The sequence below is a fragment of the Lingula anatina genome, chromosome 1, assembly GCF_051362555.1.
Source record: "Lingula anatina isolate TDL-2025a chromosome 1, LinAna3.0, whole genome shotgun sequence".
Classification (NCBI taxonomy): domain Eukaryota; kingdom Metazoa; phylum Brachiopoda; class Lingulata; order Lingulida; family Lingulidae; genus Lingula; species Lingula anatina.
The window spans coordinates 15,256,100-15,269,871 of NC_141767.1; the positions used below are offsets into that span (position 1 = coordinate 15,256,100).

Genomic DNA, 13,772 nt, shown 5'->3' on the forward strand with positions numbered 1-13,772 from the left:
ATTTTAGGCATCCAAGATACTGGTGGCCGTGAGTTCTTGGTTATGTACATGGCTAACATAGTGGAGGCCCCACAAAACTTCCCACTTGAACTTTTCATTACTACGTCTCACAACGTACCAGTAAATGTGAACATCACTACACCGAGATGGAACAACCCATCTTTGTCCGTTCAAGCCACCATCAACCCAAGGGAGGTTCAGAAATTCAACCTTTCCCATACACTGCGCATGGACGGCACCAGCATGTCCACTAAAGCAGTCCTCATCGAATCCGACTTTGAAATTGTTGTCTACGGTGTGAACAAAGAGCTTTTCTCTGATGATGCCTTCCTGGCCATACCGGTGGATTCTTTGGGCACCGATTATTACACTATTTCCTATTCCCCACCAGAGATTATGACCGAGTTTGGAATTGTTGGTATTTACAACAATACAGAGGTGACTATCGTGTTTCCATCCCCAGCGGATGTTCCTGTTAGTGTTACGTATGGTGGTGTTACCTATAGTAATGGTCAGACGCTGCGCCTGAATATGAACAGGTATGATACATTCCAAGCACAAAGTGTGGGTGATCTTACAGGTACCAGAATCCTATCCAGTCAGAAGGTTGCCGTGTTTAGCGGAAATGTCAGAACGAACATCGGTGCTGGCACCAAGTCTCGTGACCATCTCGTAGAACAGATCCCTCCAGTGCAATCTTGGGGAAAAGAATTTGCTACGGTGCCAATCCCTGGCAGAACAACTGGAGACATTTTCAGAATAGTAGCTTCAAAGGCCAATACTCAAGTGACCACAACTCGTGGAAACCCAGCAGTCACAGAAACGTTCACTGTGAACAGAGGTGAATACCTTCAGCTCCGCATCCCATCAACTGACTACATGCACATCATGGCTAGTGAGCCAGTTCTCGTTACACAGTTTGTATACAGCCAAGAGAGTGAAAGTACCCAAGAGGTTGCTGACCCATCCATGATAATCATTCCTCCCGTTGAACAGTATGCTTTCGAATATAACTTTGCAACTACAGAATACAGTGGAGGCGTAACCGGCGGAGATTACAGACATTTCTTTATGCTGGTTGTTGATAATGCCAATAAGGATGGGTTTACACTGGACGGAGCACCCCTTTCATCAAACAGAGCCTTGATATGGAACCCCATTGGCAACACCAATTATATGGGAACCGTGTTTGAAGTACCTGGAGGTGCCCATACAATGAGACATACAACTGGCACTGTGTCCTTTATGGGGTTGTTGTATGGAACTGCAGACAGAGAGAGCTACGGATTCCCTATCGGAATGAATCTAGGGTCTATTCAGCCAGTAAGTGAGGACAAATTCAGTATAAATCTTTCGAGATACAGAATAGATTGTTAAGGTTGAATTTAATTACTGATGGAAATTTATTGAAAACTTTTGTTTTACTCTCAGATTATTTCCCACGTAACTGTTTGGCAAGTTATTGTTCTTCATTGAATTGCAGACCTGCAATCAACCAGCCCAAAGACCCGGTGATGGTATAGATAATGACTGTGATAATTTGATTGATGAAGAGGATTGTGATGGCATTGGTAGGTTTATCTGAATTGACAACTGTGTCGAGAAAATTTATTATCAACAACCTATTTCATACTTCAATTTTTTCTTTTCCTTTTTTTAAATTTAACGATGTTCATGTAGTCAGTTTTAAATTGGCACATACAAAATGCTTACTGACAATGTCTCTTTTCATTTTCAGACGACGACTCGGATGGCTTGATAGATGAAGATTGTCAAGGTAATATCAACTGTTTTTCCTTAATCTTAGTTTTTTTTAGAACATAAAACGATGATTAGCTTTATCGGTACTCTTCGTATGTTTACAGTTTATCAATATATAACACCTTTTCGTATACATGTAGGTATCCAAGATACTGGAGGCCGTGAGTTCTTGGTTATGTACATGGCTAACATAGTGGAGGCCCCACAAAACTTCCCACTTGAACTCTTCATTACTACGTCTCACAACGTACCAGTAAACGTAAACATCACTACACCGAGATGGAACAACCCATCTTTGTCCCTTCAAGCCACCATCAACCCAAGGGAGGTTCAGAAATTCAACCTTTCACATACACTGCGCATGGACGGCACCAGCATGTCTACTAAAGCAGTCCTCATCGAATCCGACTTTGAGGTTGTTGTCTACGGTGTTAACAAAGAGCTTTTCTCCGATGATGCCTTCCTGGCCATACCAGTGGATTCTTTGGGCACCGATTATTACACTATTTCCTATTCCCCACCAGAGATAATGACAGAGTTTGGAATCGTTGGTATTTACAACAATACAGAGGTGACTATCGTGTTTCCATCCCCAGCGGATACTCCTGTTAGTGTTACGTATGATGGCGTTACCTATGGTAATGGTCAGACGCTGCGTCTGAATATGAACAGGTATGATACATTCCAAGCACAAAGTGTGGGTGATCTTACAGGTACCAGAATCCTATCCAGTCAGAAGGTTGCCGTGTTCAGCGGAAATGTCAGAACGAACATCGGTGCTGGCACCAAGTCTCGTGACCATCTCGTAGAACAGATCCCTCCAGTGCAATCTTGGGGAAAAGAATTTGCCACGGTGCCAATCCCTGGCAGAACAACTGGAGACATTTTCAGAATAGTAGCTTCAAAGGCCAATACTCAAGTGACCACAACTCGTGGAAACCCAGCAGTCACAGAAGCGTTCACAGTGAACAGAGGTGAATACCTTCAGCTCCGCATCCCATCAACTGACTACATGCACATCATGGCTAGTGAGCCAGTTCTCGTTACACAGTTTGTATACAGCCAAGAGAGTGAAAGTACCCAAGAGGTTGCTGACCCATCCATGATAATCATTCCTCCCGTTGAACAGTATGCTTTCGAATATAACTTTGCAACTACAGAATACAGTGGAGGCGTAACCGGCGGAGATTACAGACATTTCTTTATGCTGGTTGTTGATAATGCCAATAAGGATGGGTTTACACTGGACGGAGCACCCCTTTCATCAAACAGAGCCTTGATATGGAACCCCATTGGCAACACCAATTATATGGGAACCGTGTTTGAAGTACCTGGAGGTGCCCATACAATTAGGCATACAACTGGCACTGTGTCCTTTATGGGGTTGTTGTATGGAACTGCAGACAGAGAGAGCTACGGATTCCCCATCGGAATGAATCTAGGGTCTATTCAGCCAGTAAGTAAGATAAAATAGAGTTCAACTCCCTGAAGTAAAAGTTTGATAATCGACACCCTTGAATAAATTTGGTTAAAGCTTTTTATAAGATTTTATTTACTAAAACCCTAATAAATAATCTATCATGTTCCTATTTGATAAAGGATTGTTTCTAATCGAATTACAGACATGCAGTCAACCAGCCCAAACACCCGGTGATGGTATTGACAATGACTGTGATAATGTGATTGATGAAGAGGAATGCAATGGCATTGGTAGGTTTGTCTGAATGGACAATGATGCCGAGATGATTTATTATCAACAGCCTATTACATACGTCAGTTTTCTGTTACTTTTTTCTCAAACAAAGTTGATGTAGTCATTTCGAATGGGCACATACAAAAGACCTACTAAAAGTGTATCTGTTCGTTTTCAGATGACGACTCGGATGGCTTGATAGATGAAGATTGTCAAGGTAATATCAATTGTTTTTTTTTCTTTAATTATAGTTTCATTTTTTTTGATAGAACATATAAGGTTGATTAGATTTCTTAATACTCTTTACATGCCTACAGTTTATCATTAAAAGTAATGCTTTTTCTTTAAGGTATCCAAGATACTGGAGGTCGTGAGTTCTTGGTTATGTACATGGCTAACATAGTGGAGAACCCTCAAAACTTCCCGCTTGAACTTTTCATTACCACGTCTCACAACGTACCAGTAAATGTGAACATCACTACGCCGAGATGGAACAACCCATCTGTGTCATTTCAAGCCACCATCAACCCAAGGGAGGTCCAAAAATTTAACCTCTCACATACACTGCGCATGGATGGCACAAGCATGTCCACTAAAGCAGTTCTGATCGAATCTGACTTTGAGGTTGTTGTGTATGGTGTGAACAAAGAGCTTTTCTCCGATGATGCCTTCCTGGCCATACCAGTGGATTCTTTGGGAACCGATTATTACACCGTTTCCTATTCCCCTCCAGAGATTATGACTGAGTTTGGAATCGTTGGTATTTACAACAATACAGAAGTGACTATCGAATTTCCATCCCCAGCGGATACTCCTGTTAGTGTTACGTATGATGGCGTGACTTATGGTAATGGTCAGGCGCTGCGTTTGAATATGAACAGGTATGATACATTCCAAGCACAAAGTGTGGGTGATCTTACAGGTACCAGAATCATGTCCAGTCAGAAGGTTGCCGTGTTCAGCGGAAATGTCAGAACGAACATCGGTGCTGGCACTAAATCTCGTGACCATCTCGTAGAACAGATCCCTCCAGTGCAATCTTGGGGAAAAGAATTTGCCACGGTGCCAATTCCTGGCAGGACAACCGGAGACATTTTCAGAATAGTAGCTTCAAATGCCAATACACAAGTGACCACAACTCGTGGAAACCCACCAGTCAATGAAACTCAAACTATAAATAGTGGTGAATACCTTCAGCTCCGCATCCCATCCACTGACTACATGCACATCATGGCTAGTGAGCCTGTTCTCGTTACACAGTTTGTATACAGCCAAGAGAGTGAAAGTACCCAAGAGGTTGCAGATCCGTCCATGGTCATCATTCCTCCTGTTGAACAATATGCCTTCGAATATAACTTTGCCACTACAGAATACAGTGGAGGCGTAACCGGCGGAGACTACAGACATTACTTCCTACTTGTAAGTCCAGAGGCGAGTAAAGACGGTTTTCTACTCGATAATTCGACATTATCAACTGCAAAAGCACTCACCTGGAATCGAATAGGGAACAGCAACTACATGGGAACTGTTTTCGAGGTGGCCGGTGGAGCTCATACCATACGACACACTACAGGCACGGTATCCTTCATGGGCTTGCTATACGGATCTGCAGACAGAGAAAGCTACGCATTCCCCATCGGTATGAGATTAGCATCTCTGCTAACAACGGTAAGGTCCAAGTTCATTAAGCATCCCCCAACTTATTTTTTGCAGTTCCTGTTGTGATCTTTTGTGTTATTGCTGTGCACGGTCTTCAAACACGCACTTTTCAATGGCTTATTTTTGTTGCTTTCTTTGATGTCAGTTGTTTTTTTCTTTTGGTTATTGTCATTTTACATTAACTTTATCTGATACATTGTTTCACAAAAAAAAAAAAAAAAAAAATTGCCATCTCATTGAGAGTGGCTATGCCTTATGGTTGACATGATTATGAACTTTTGGATGTACTAGCAGTTAACATTTACTCTGGTCACTCTGGGATGTCAGTTCCAGTATTTTTGTGAAACAATCGCTATATATCAACACACTGGGAGCTTATTGCTTCAGTGTGGGAGCAACGTTGTGTTTGTAAATTTGAATGTTCAAGCCCCATGTGAAAGATTTCTTTGCTTCACTTACTATTACAACAGTAACAATAACGCTTAACTGGGGTTTGTTGCTGGTGTTGCTTTATTGACTGTTTCATAATTGGCCACTGTTTGATGTTGTTTTTCAATAGAGCACGGTGGCGCCTGGGGTGACAACTACAACGACCACAACAATAACTCCTCCAACTTCCCTCACAACTACAACACCCACTACTTCAACTGCTACTAATACTACGCCATCGTCTACAACCAAAACTACTGCTGCTACAATTACTTCGGCCTCTACCACCACAACCCCGACTACAACTACTACAGCTCCTACAACTGTCACTTCCACTACTACTCCTACCCCTACAACTACCACTGACATTCTAACCACTGTAACCAGAATCCCAACTACCACAACCCCGACTACTACTTCACAAACATCCACCACGATCGCAATTAATACCACAACAGCACCTTTCATAACAACAGAGATAACAACGGTAAGTCTCATAGGGAGTTCAGCTTCCTTCCATTTACATTCTAACCTCTTCACAGCTACCTAATTAACACTATAAGAAATTTGACCTTTAGAAGGGCTTTTCACATTTCGTATATTCTGAAATTGTGTATTTTTAGGAACAATGCGATTTTCAACTATTTTTAAGCGATAATTTTGAATTTGATGCAATGAATTATCGACAAAAGTAACGCCTTACAAAAAATTATATACGTCGCAAAGGTTTTGAGAACTGCATCCAATCTGTTGATGTTCATGTTGATGTCTAGTTTCAATTTTGTTTGAACATTTTAGCCGTCAACTACAGCTGCGCCAGTCACTACCTCAACATTGCCGACTTCAACAACGACGCAGGTATGTTATACTTTTTAAACAAAGATAGTTTAGGTTGTATTGTGGTTTTACCCTCGCAAAATGTTGTTTGACTTTAAATCCATTTAATATATCATCGCCGTTAGATGTACCTAAAAGATGAAAGAGGTAATAGTGCTTAATGTGTGTGATATTTTAAGGCATCGCATCCGTCACTCTCTTTCAGCCAACAACAACGACCACTACTACAGTTTCAACCACCACTACTGCATCAACTACGACAACAACGACTCAGGTGAGAATACTATGATAGTTCAGTATTTCGATGAGAAAGTGTTGAAACTTCTTTAGACGTAACAACAATACTTATCGGCATGTTAAGAAAAATGAAGTACCAAAAACAAAGTATTTTGAAATTGCCTTGCTGTAAGTCAAAACATTTCTTGCCATTTTAGCCTACCACTACTACCACGACCGTTGCAACCACTACGGCTACCCCATCGACGACGACACCGGTAAACATTTTCATATATCATCATTTTAATTAGATTTTATGAAGATGTTGAGATCATTTGAAATGTCATATAATAATGATATTATGCACTTTGAAACTAAATTTATATACAACATAAGTGTAGCATACCCTTTTACTTTTGTATGCTCGTGCATTTAATTATGCAATTTTTGTTTTTCAAAAATGGCACCGGCATTAAATTTGTACATTTTATTGAACATCTTCTCCAGGCCTGTGCAGCACCTGCCATGGTACCGGGTGATGGGGTTGATAACGACTGCGACACCTCGGTAGATGAAGAAGAATGCGATGGAATCGGTGATTACATACTCTTTAGTCTTTTCTAAAAAAATTCTGGATTTATGTTTTTCATATCTTACTAGAAATTCTGCTGTCAATGGTTCCATGAGTTAAGAATCATAGTATAACTAATAGGAAAAGTAATGAATCCGGTCAAAAGAATGGCATTTGATACGTTATATCAAATATCTCAATAGAAGCATTTGGTGACTTAAAATTTGCTTTGTCTGTAGATAATGATGGTGACGGGAAAGTAGATGAAGATTGCAGGGAGTTCCAGGACACAGGTGGTAAAGAATTCTTCATTGTCTACATGGACAATGTTGTTGAAAACGAGCAAGGCTTTGACTTGGAACTGTTCATCACGTCATCCTACAACATCCCCGTCCAGGTAAACGTCACCTCACCAAAATGGACACAGCCTTATGTGTCCATTTCGGACACCATTAGCCCTCAGGAGGTGAAGAAGTTCAGCTTCTCCAAGGATCTGCGCCAGAAAGGAACTGGCATGTCCACTAAAGCCATACATGTCAGTGCAAGCAGTGCCGTGGTCGTTTATGGTGTCAACAAGGAGCTGTTTTCGGACGACGCTTTCTTAGCTTTGCCTGTAGACACCCTGGGAAGGGAGTATTACACCGTCTCCTACTCTCCTCCTAATATCGCCACTCAGTTTGCTATAGTTGGCGTGTTCGACGGCACTGAGGTGGTTATTCGTTTCCCCAATCCTTCGGGACCCCCTGTCAGTGTTGACTACAATGGTAATACATACACTAATGGCCAGACTCTCCGTATGACCATGAACAAGTATGACACTTTCCAAGCCCAGAGTGTAGGTGATTTATCCGGCACCCGCATCACCGCCAGCCGCAAGATATCCGTGTTCAGTGGGAACGTAAGAGCGAATATCGGCGCTGGAACCTCCTCCCGCGATCATCTAGTAGAGCAGCTTCCGCCTACCGCCTCCTGGGGCAAGCATTTCATCACTGTCCCCACGCCAGGCCGTACGACAGGCGATGTTTACCGAATAGTTGCCACCAGACCCAACACCCAAGTCGCCATTGCTAATACCACGGCCACCGTTACCTACACGCTGGCTGCAAGCGATGTCCTAGAGGTGACCATTCCTTCCACTTCCCACACCAGTGTCACTGCCTCTGAGCCCATTCTGGTGACCCAATTCGTGTACAGCCAATACTCGCCCGATGAACCAGCCGATCCATCTATGATAGTGGTACCACCCACAGAACAGTATGCTTATGAATATAACTTTGCAACGACCACATACTCTGGGGGAGTCTCCGGCGGCGACTACACCAACTACGTCATGGTCGTCATAAAGGATGCGGACAAAGATGGCCTGCTCCTGAACGATGTACCTCTGAATCAAGCGAGATCCCTCACGTGGTCCCCCGTGGCATCCACCGAGTACGTTGCCACCAATTTTACCGTGCCACAGGGAGCTTACAGACTGCGACACTCCACTGGTGCAGTTACATTCATGGGCATCCTGTTTGGTTCGGCCGACAGAGAAAGTTACGGTTTCCCAATTGGAATGAGACTTGCTGCTATTCAAACTGTACGTGTATTTTTTTTTTTTTTTTACAATTACGATGTCTAAGCTATTTTTTCAGTAGTTCTACACATTTCCCTCGTTTACTTTAATATATTTTTGTATTGAATTTTATTATTTTTGTGCACAGTATGGATTATAACAACATAGTAGAATGTAATAGGGCCTATTTGATGTACACAAAAATGCATTTTTCATTTAGCACACAATTCTTGCTCTTCTTGTGATAAAACGAACTTAAGAAGAGAAATGCAAAACAAGATTAACCGTTTTTTCACTTGAATTTCCGAGCAGGTGTGCGTTCCCTCCACTATGACTCCTGGTGACGCCGTAGACAACGACTGTGACGGAGCCGCAGACGAGGAAATCTGTAACAGAATAGGTAAAGATGATGGACTATTAGAGACCCCCCCACACACACACACCTCCGTGAACTCCGCTCAACGTTAAACTCACGACCAAAAAGGTTTTTTTTTCACTGTCATCCTTTTTATTTGAAAACCAATTAAATATGACCATTATTATTGACTTTCGAAGTCAAAATATTCCTATTCCTCTAACCGATTTCACTTGGATCTCCTAAGCTGAAGAATGTTTAATTTTAGTGGGGTATGCCTACCTCTTTTTTAGCACTGGTAATTCAACTCCCATGATTCTTTTTCGTTGCAGCTTTATACGATGTGATTTTTAATAGCATGAAACATAGTTTAAAGGGATGAATCCTTGGTGCGATTATAATTTTTCTTTTATTCAAAGCATGGGGGCTTATATCTTATTTATATTATAATACAGGTATATATAACCCTTGCACTCACAAGGTAATGCGACAAAGAAGACAAAAAATGCAGTGCGCTCTAAAATGACATGGAGGCGTATCTATATAATGAGTTAATTTACCCCTTTATGTTTAACTTTGAATATCTAAACAACTTAATCTTATATTTATTATAATAATTGGCAACAAAGATGCATTATTACTTTAACACGCTTGACTTTTTATCTGTTTTTAGACGACGACAGCGATGGTTTAATTGATGAAGATTGCTCAGGTAAGATTAAAAAATGCTTGGTGCGAAGTGCCTTTGTGTTTTCATTGACTTCATTCATCAAATTAGCCGTTTCACGTATAATTACATATAATTTTGACTTTTAGCCTATGATATTTATTATGGAGGTTAACAAGTATTACATAACCGTGCCAAAGGCGCATGTGCACCCACTTTTAAAAGTGTTATAGCGCACATACATGTAGATGTCCAGTTCACCAATGCACCGTGTTATTACAAAACAAGTCAATATGAGATAACAATTAATGACACCCCCACCCCCTCTAAAGTATGTCGTTAACAATGATATCGTAATTCAAAGGATGGTCCTCCGGCATACCTGGTTAAGGGCGTGATCTTTGACTTGCTTTTGTATACGGCTATTATATTACTTCTAGCACTGTCATGCTATTGTCGTGAGTGAATGGTAAGACACCAGTGAATAGCCGATTGCGATGAGATAGATTGGATTTCAAAGTCTTAAATGCACCTTATTAAACGTTGATCATTCCCTTAGTGACATTTCCCTGAGCTGAACATCTTACGATGTCGCGGTCACGTTTGCTTATATATGTTATAATTTTTGACATGTTTTTGATTTTAGCTGCCCAGGATACTGGAGGCAAAGAGTTTCTGTTGATGTACATGCAAAACACCGTAGAGTTCCCTCAGAATTTCCCACTGGAGCTGTACATCACGACTTCCTACAATGTCACCGTCGATGTGAACGTGACAACGCCCAAGTGGAATCCGGCCTATCAAAGCCAAGCCAGTATAGATCCACGTACAGTGAAATTTGTGAACCTCACCCACGACTTACGCATGTCAGCAACAGGCTACGGTAATCAAGCTGTGTATGTTACGGCGACTAACGAAGTGGTTGTTTATGCGGTGAACAAAGAGCTGTTCTCCAACGATGGCTTCCTTGCTTTACCCACTGATGTTTTGGGCACCGAGTATTTCACTGTGTGTTACGGCCCGCCTGAAATCGCCTGTCAGTTTGGCATAGCAGCACTGGAAAACGGGACTGAGGTCACTGTCACCTACGCTTCTACTTCCGACCAAGCTCAGTCTGGCACACCCACATCGGCATTATCACTGAATCGGTTCGATACCTATCAGGCTCAAAGTGTTGGTGATATGACTGGCACATTAATATCATCAAACAAGCCCATAGCAGTATTCAGCGGCAATGTCAGAACAAACGTAGGTGCCGGAACGCGCTCTCGTGACCACTTGGTAGAACAGTTGACACCTGTTCCGTCTTGGGGTAAAAACTTCGGCACCGTGCCCACGCCAGGGCGTACAACTGGGGACGTATTCCGATTCGTGGCAGCTACAGATAACACGGTCGTCCAGGTGACGGGCCTCCCCAGCTTCACGCTTAACCGTGGCCAGTGGGAGGAGCAGGTTATCCCCTCCACTACCTACGCCCACATCACTTCAAGCGAGCCGATCATGGTGGTGATGATTGTGTACAGTCAGTACAGTTCAAGTGAAGTGGCGGATCCCTCCATGATTCTTATCCCTCCCATGGAACAGTATGCTTTCGAGTATAACTTTGCCACGCCACAATACTCCGGCGGCGTGACAGGAGGAGACTACGTTCACTATTTCTCACTGGTCGTTCGCGATGCTGACAAGGCCGGCCTATTGCTTGACGGAAATGCGCTCAGCAACGTTGTCAGCCTGAGCTGGAATAGTATACCGGGCACTGAGTACGTGGGAGTATCCTTCCAGGTGTCAGGAGGTGCACACAATATCAGGCATTCGAGAGGAGACGTCAGCTTTATGGGCTTGTTGTATGGTACAGCAGACAGAGAGAGCTACGGCTTCCCTGTCGGTATGAGATTGGCCGTGTCCGAGGTAAGTGGCGAACACAGTTTTTTGTTCAATATCTTTGGCAGGAATTGAGTTTACAGGTAGTGTGTTGAGGTGATCGTAATTGCATGGGAATTGATGCGATGAGTAATTTTAATTTAATTTTTGTTTTGGTAAGATCGCACAAACCCTAAAACTATTTCTTAGGTAAAACTCTCTCTCCTATTCATAAATCGATCACATTTCAGCCGGCAACACAAGGACCGACTTCTGCCACCGCTGCCACTGCATCTCCATCAACCGCTTCGACTACCGGTGTTGTTACACCCACACCTACCACACCCACAACCACTACAACCTCAACTACCACAATTTCTACAAGTACAGCGACAGCACCGCCAACAACTTCATCACCCTCAGGTAAGAAAACGCTTTTAGCGCGAAGCCTTGCAAAAAATAATCACTGTAGTGTTATGTAAAAAATGTAAACTCGCCAAACGAATATTTTGGGGTCTAAATGTATAGATTCAATTAATAATTCATAGATTCAATGTTTGTTTGTTTGTATGCCTTTATATCCGTTTTTTCCTATATGTAACGCAAGGTTAATTGTGCTTTTGCCTTATAAAGGTGCTGTAGGAATCCAAGGACCGCCTGGCCCAGAAGGAGCAAAGGGATCAAAAGGCGATGTAGGTCCACAAGGTTTGGTGGGTCCCAAGGGAGAGAAAGGCATAAAGGGTGCTATGGGCCCGCAAGGACCTAAGGTAATTTATTGGGCTAACTTTTTGAACCAATTGTTTGTTGCAATAAAAATTTAAAAAATCATATAATGGTGTCTTTCGTCAGTGATGCCAATGCCTTCAAACAGAAATAAGGTACCAAGTGAAGTAAGTAGACCTTTTGTTAACAGTTGTAATTTTTGCCATTGCCTTACTCAGGGTTCTACTGGCCCCACTGGCAGTCAAGGTCCACAGGGTCAGAAAGGAGAACCAGGGGTTCAGGGTCTTAAGGGTGACCGAGGTGTCGAAGGCCCGGCTGGCTCAGCAGGTGCCACCGGGCCTCCTGGGCCTCAGGGTGGAGCTGGTCCAACTGGAGCCAAGGGAGATAAAGGAGACAAAGGTAATAAAATTTTGTATCATAAATTTTAAGTACCCTTTTTTGAAGGCTTTTGGAGTTTGGCTCCCCCTACTGTACATTAATAATTAGTTTTCAGTTTTTGCCGATTTTTTACACTATTGGCTTTTCATATGCAAAACACCAAAAAGGGGTTAATGAAGTATTAGGAGGGTACAGGGTATATTGTGACCTATGTGGATGTAGTGATTTAAAAAAACCCACTTCATTATGAATGATCAATGACAATCTGTTAATTTTGATAATCAAGTTAATATTGTAAAGAATATCTAGAGTGACAAACACTTCCACTTCAATTATACAGACACCGCGAGAGTTATTTTAAACACATGTTAAATCTGTCGTCCCTCCAGGTAACCCAGGTATCCAAGGTCCGTCAGGTCCCACTGGTGTTGCTGGGCAACAAGGACCGTCAGGAAATCGGGGACAGAAAGGTGACACCGGACTAATAGGTGACACAGGAGTCAAGGGGGATAGAGGCTTACAGGGACCACCTGGTCCACCCGGCGACCAAGGTATAAGGCAAACATTTGAATATTATAATACTTGATAGATTATATTGTAGCTCGTGGGTTTTCCCCGGACATGGAGTTTTTTATGAGACACGTTTGTATTACAGCATTTTGTTCATATTTTTATTTTACTTATACTCATAAGCGTTCTGTGTTTTTTAAAATGTTGCTGAAAAAAGATGGGGTTGATAGATATGTTTTGCCCATGAAGAGCTTTTTTCTCAGACTTCCACTAATAAGTTTGCAAATATAGTAGTTTATGTCATTATTACCGTGGTAATGATGTGGATAATTCTGATTTTAGATATTGATGAGTGTCAGCTTGGCAACCATGGCTGCGCCCACAACTGTGTGAATACATACGGCACCTACCATTGTACATGTAACACAGGGTTCAACCTACAGCCAGATACAAAATCTTGCGTTGGTAAGTAAATAAAATATTTACACACAAGAAGCATTGTGATAATAAACATAATATGTGATAAAGCGTAAAAACAAACGGTGTTTGAAATAA

At 42.2% G+C, this 13,772-nt stretch overlaps 1 protein-coding gene across 5 annotated transcripts in view; it reads left to right on the forward strand.

Annotated features, from left to right (window-relative positions):
- The window catches only part of LOC106163538 (uncharacterized), a 37,783-nt gene that overhangs the window by 21,774 nt on the left and 2,237 nt on the right, over positions 1–13,772 (forward strand). For 2 of the 5 annotated variants that reach the window (XM_087004217.1, XM_087004219.1), the window contains exons 20-40: positions 8–1,323; positions 1,484–1,571; positions 1,739–1,777; positions 1,902–3,217; positions 3,384–3,471; positions 3,633–3,671; positions 3,804–5,122; positions 5,673–6,029; positions 6,341–6,400; positions 6,585–6,653; positions 6,814–6,873; positions 7,103–7,190; positions 7,406–8,748; positions 9,037–9,124; positions 9,753–9,791; positions 10,393–11,654; positions 11,858–12,029; positions 12,240–12,373; positions 12,548–12,728; positions 13,097–13,258; positions 13,560–13,682. In XM_087004217.1, the coding sequence (XP_086860343.1) occupies positions 8–1,323; positions 1,484–1,571; positions 1,739–1,777; positions 1,902–3,217; positions 3,384–3,471; positions 3,633–3,671; positions 3,804–5,122; positions 5,673–6,029; positions 6,341–6,400; positions 6,585–6,653; positions 6,814–6,873; positions 7,103–7,190; positions 7,406–8,748; positions 9,037–9,124; positions 9,753–9,791; positions 10,393–11,654; positions 11,858–12,029; positions 12,240–12,373; positions 12,548–12,728; positions 13,097–13,258; positions 13,560–13,682 (8,343 nt within the window). The remainder of the gene's footprint in view (positions 1–7; positions 1,324–1,483; positions 1,572–1,738; positions 1,778–1,901; positions 3,218–3,383; positions 3,472–3,632; positions 3,672–3,803; positions 5,123–5,672; positions 6,030–6,340; positions 6,401–6,584; positions 6,654–6,813; positions 6,874–7,102; positions 7,191–7,405; positions 8,749–9,036; positions 9,125–9,752; positions 9,792–10,392; positions 11,655–11,857; positions 12,030–12,239; positions 12,374–12,547; positions 12,729–13,096; positions 13,259–13,559; positions 13,683–13,772) is intronic. The other 3 variants (XM_087004222.1, XM_087004233.1, XM_087004224.1) reach the window with 3 other exon arrangements.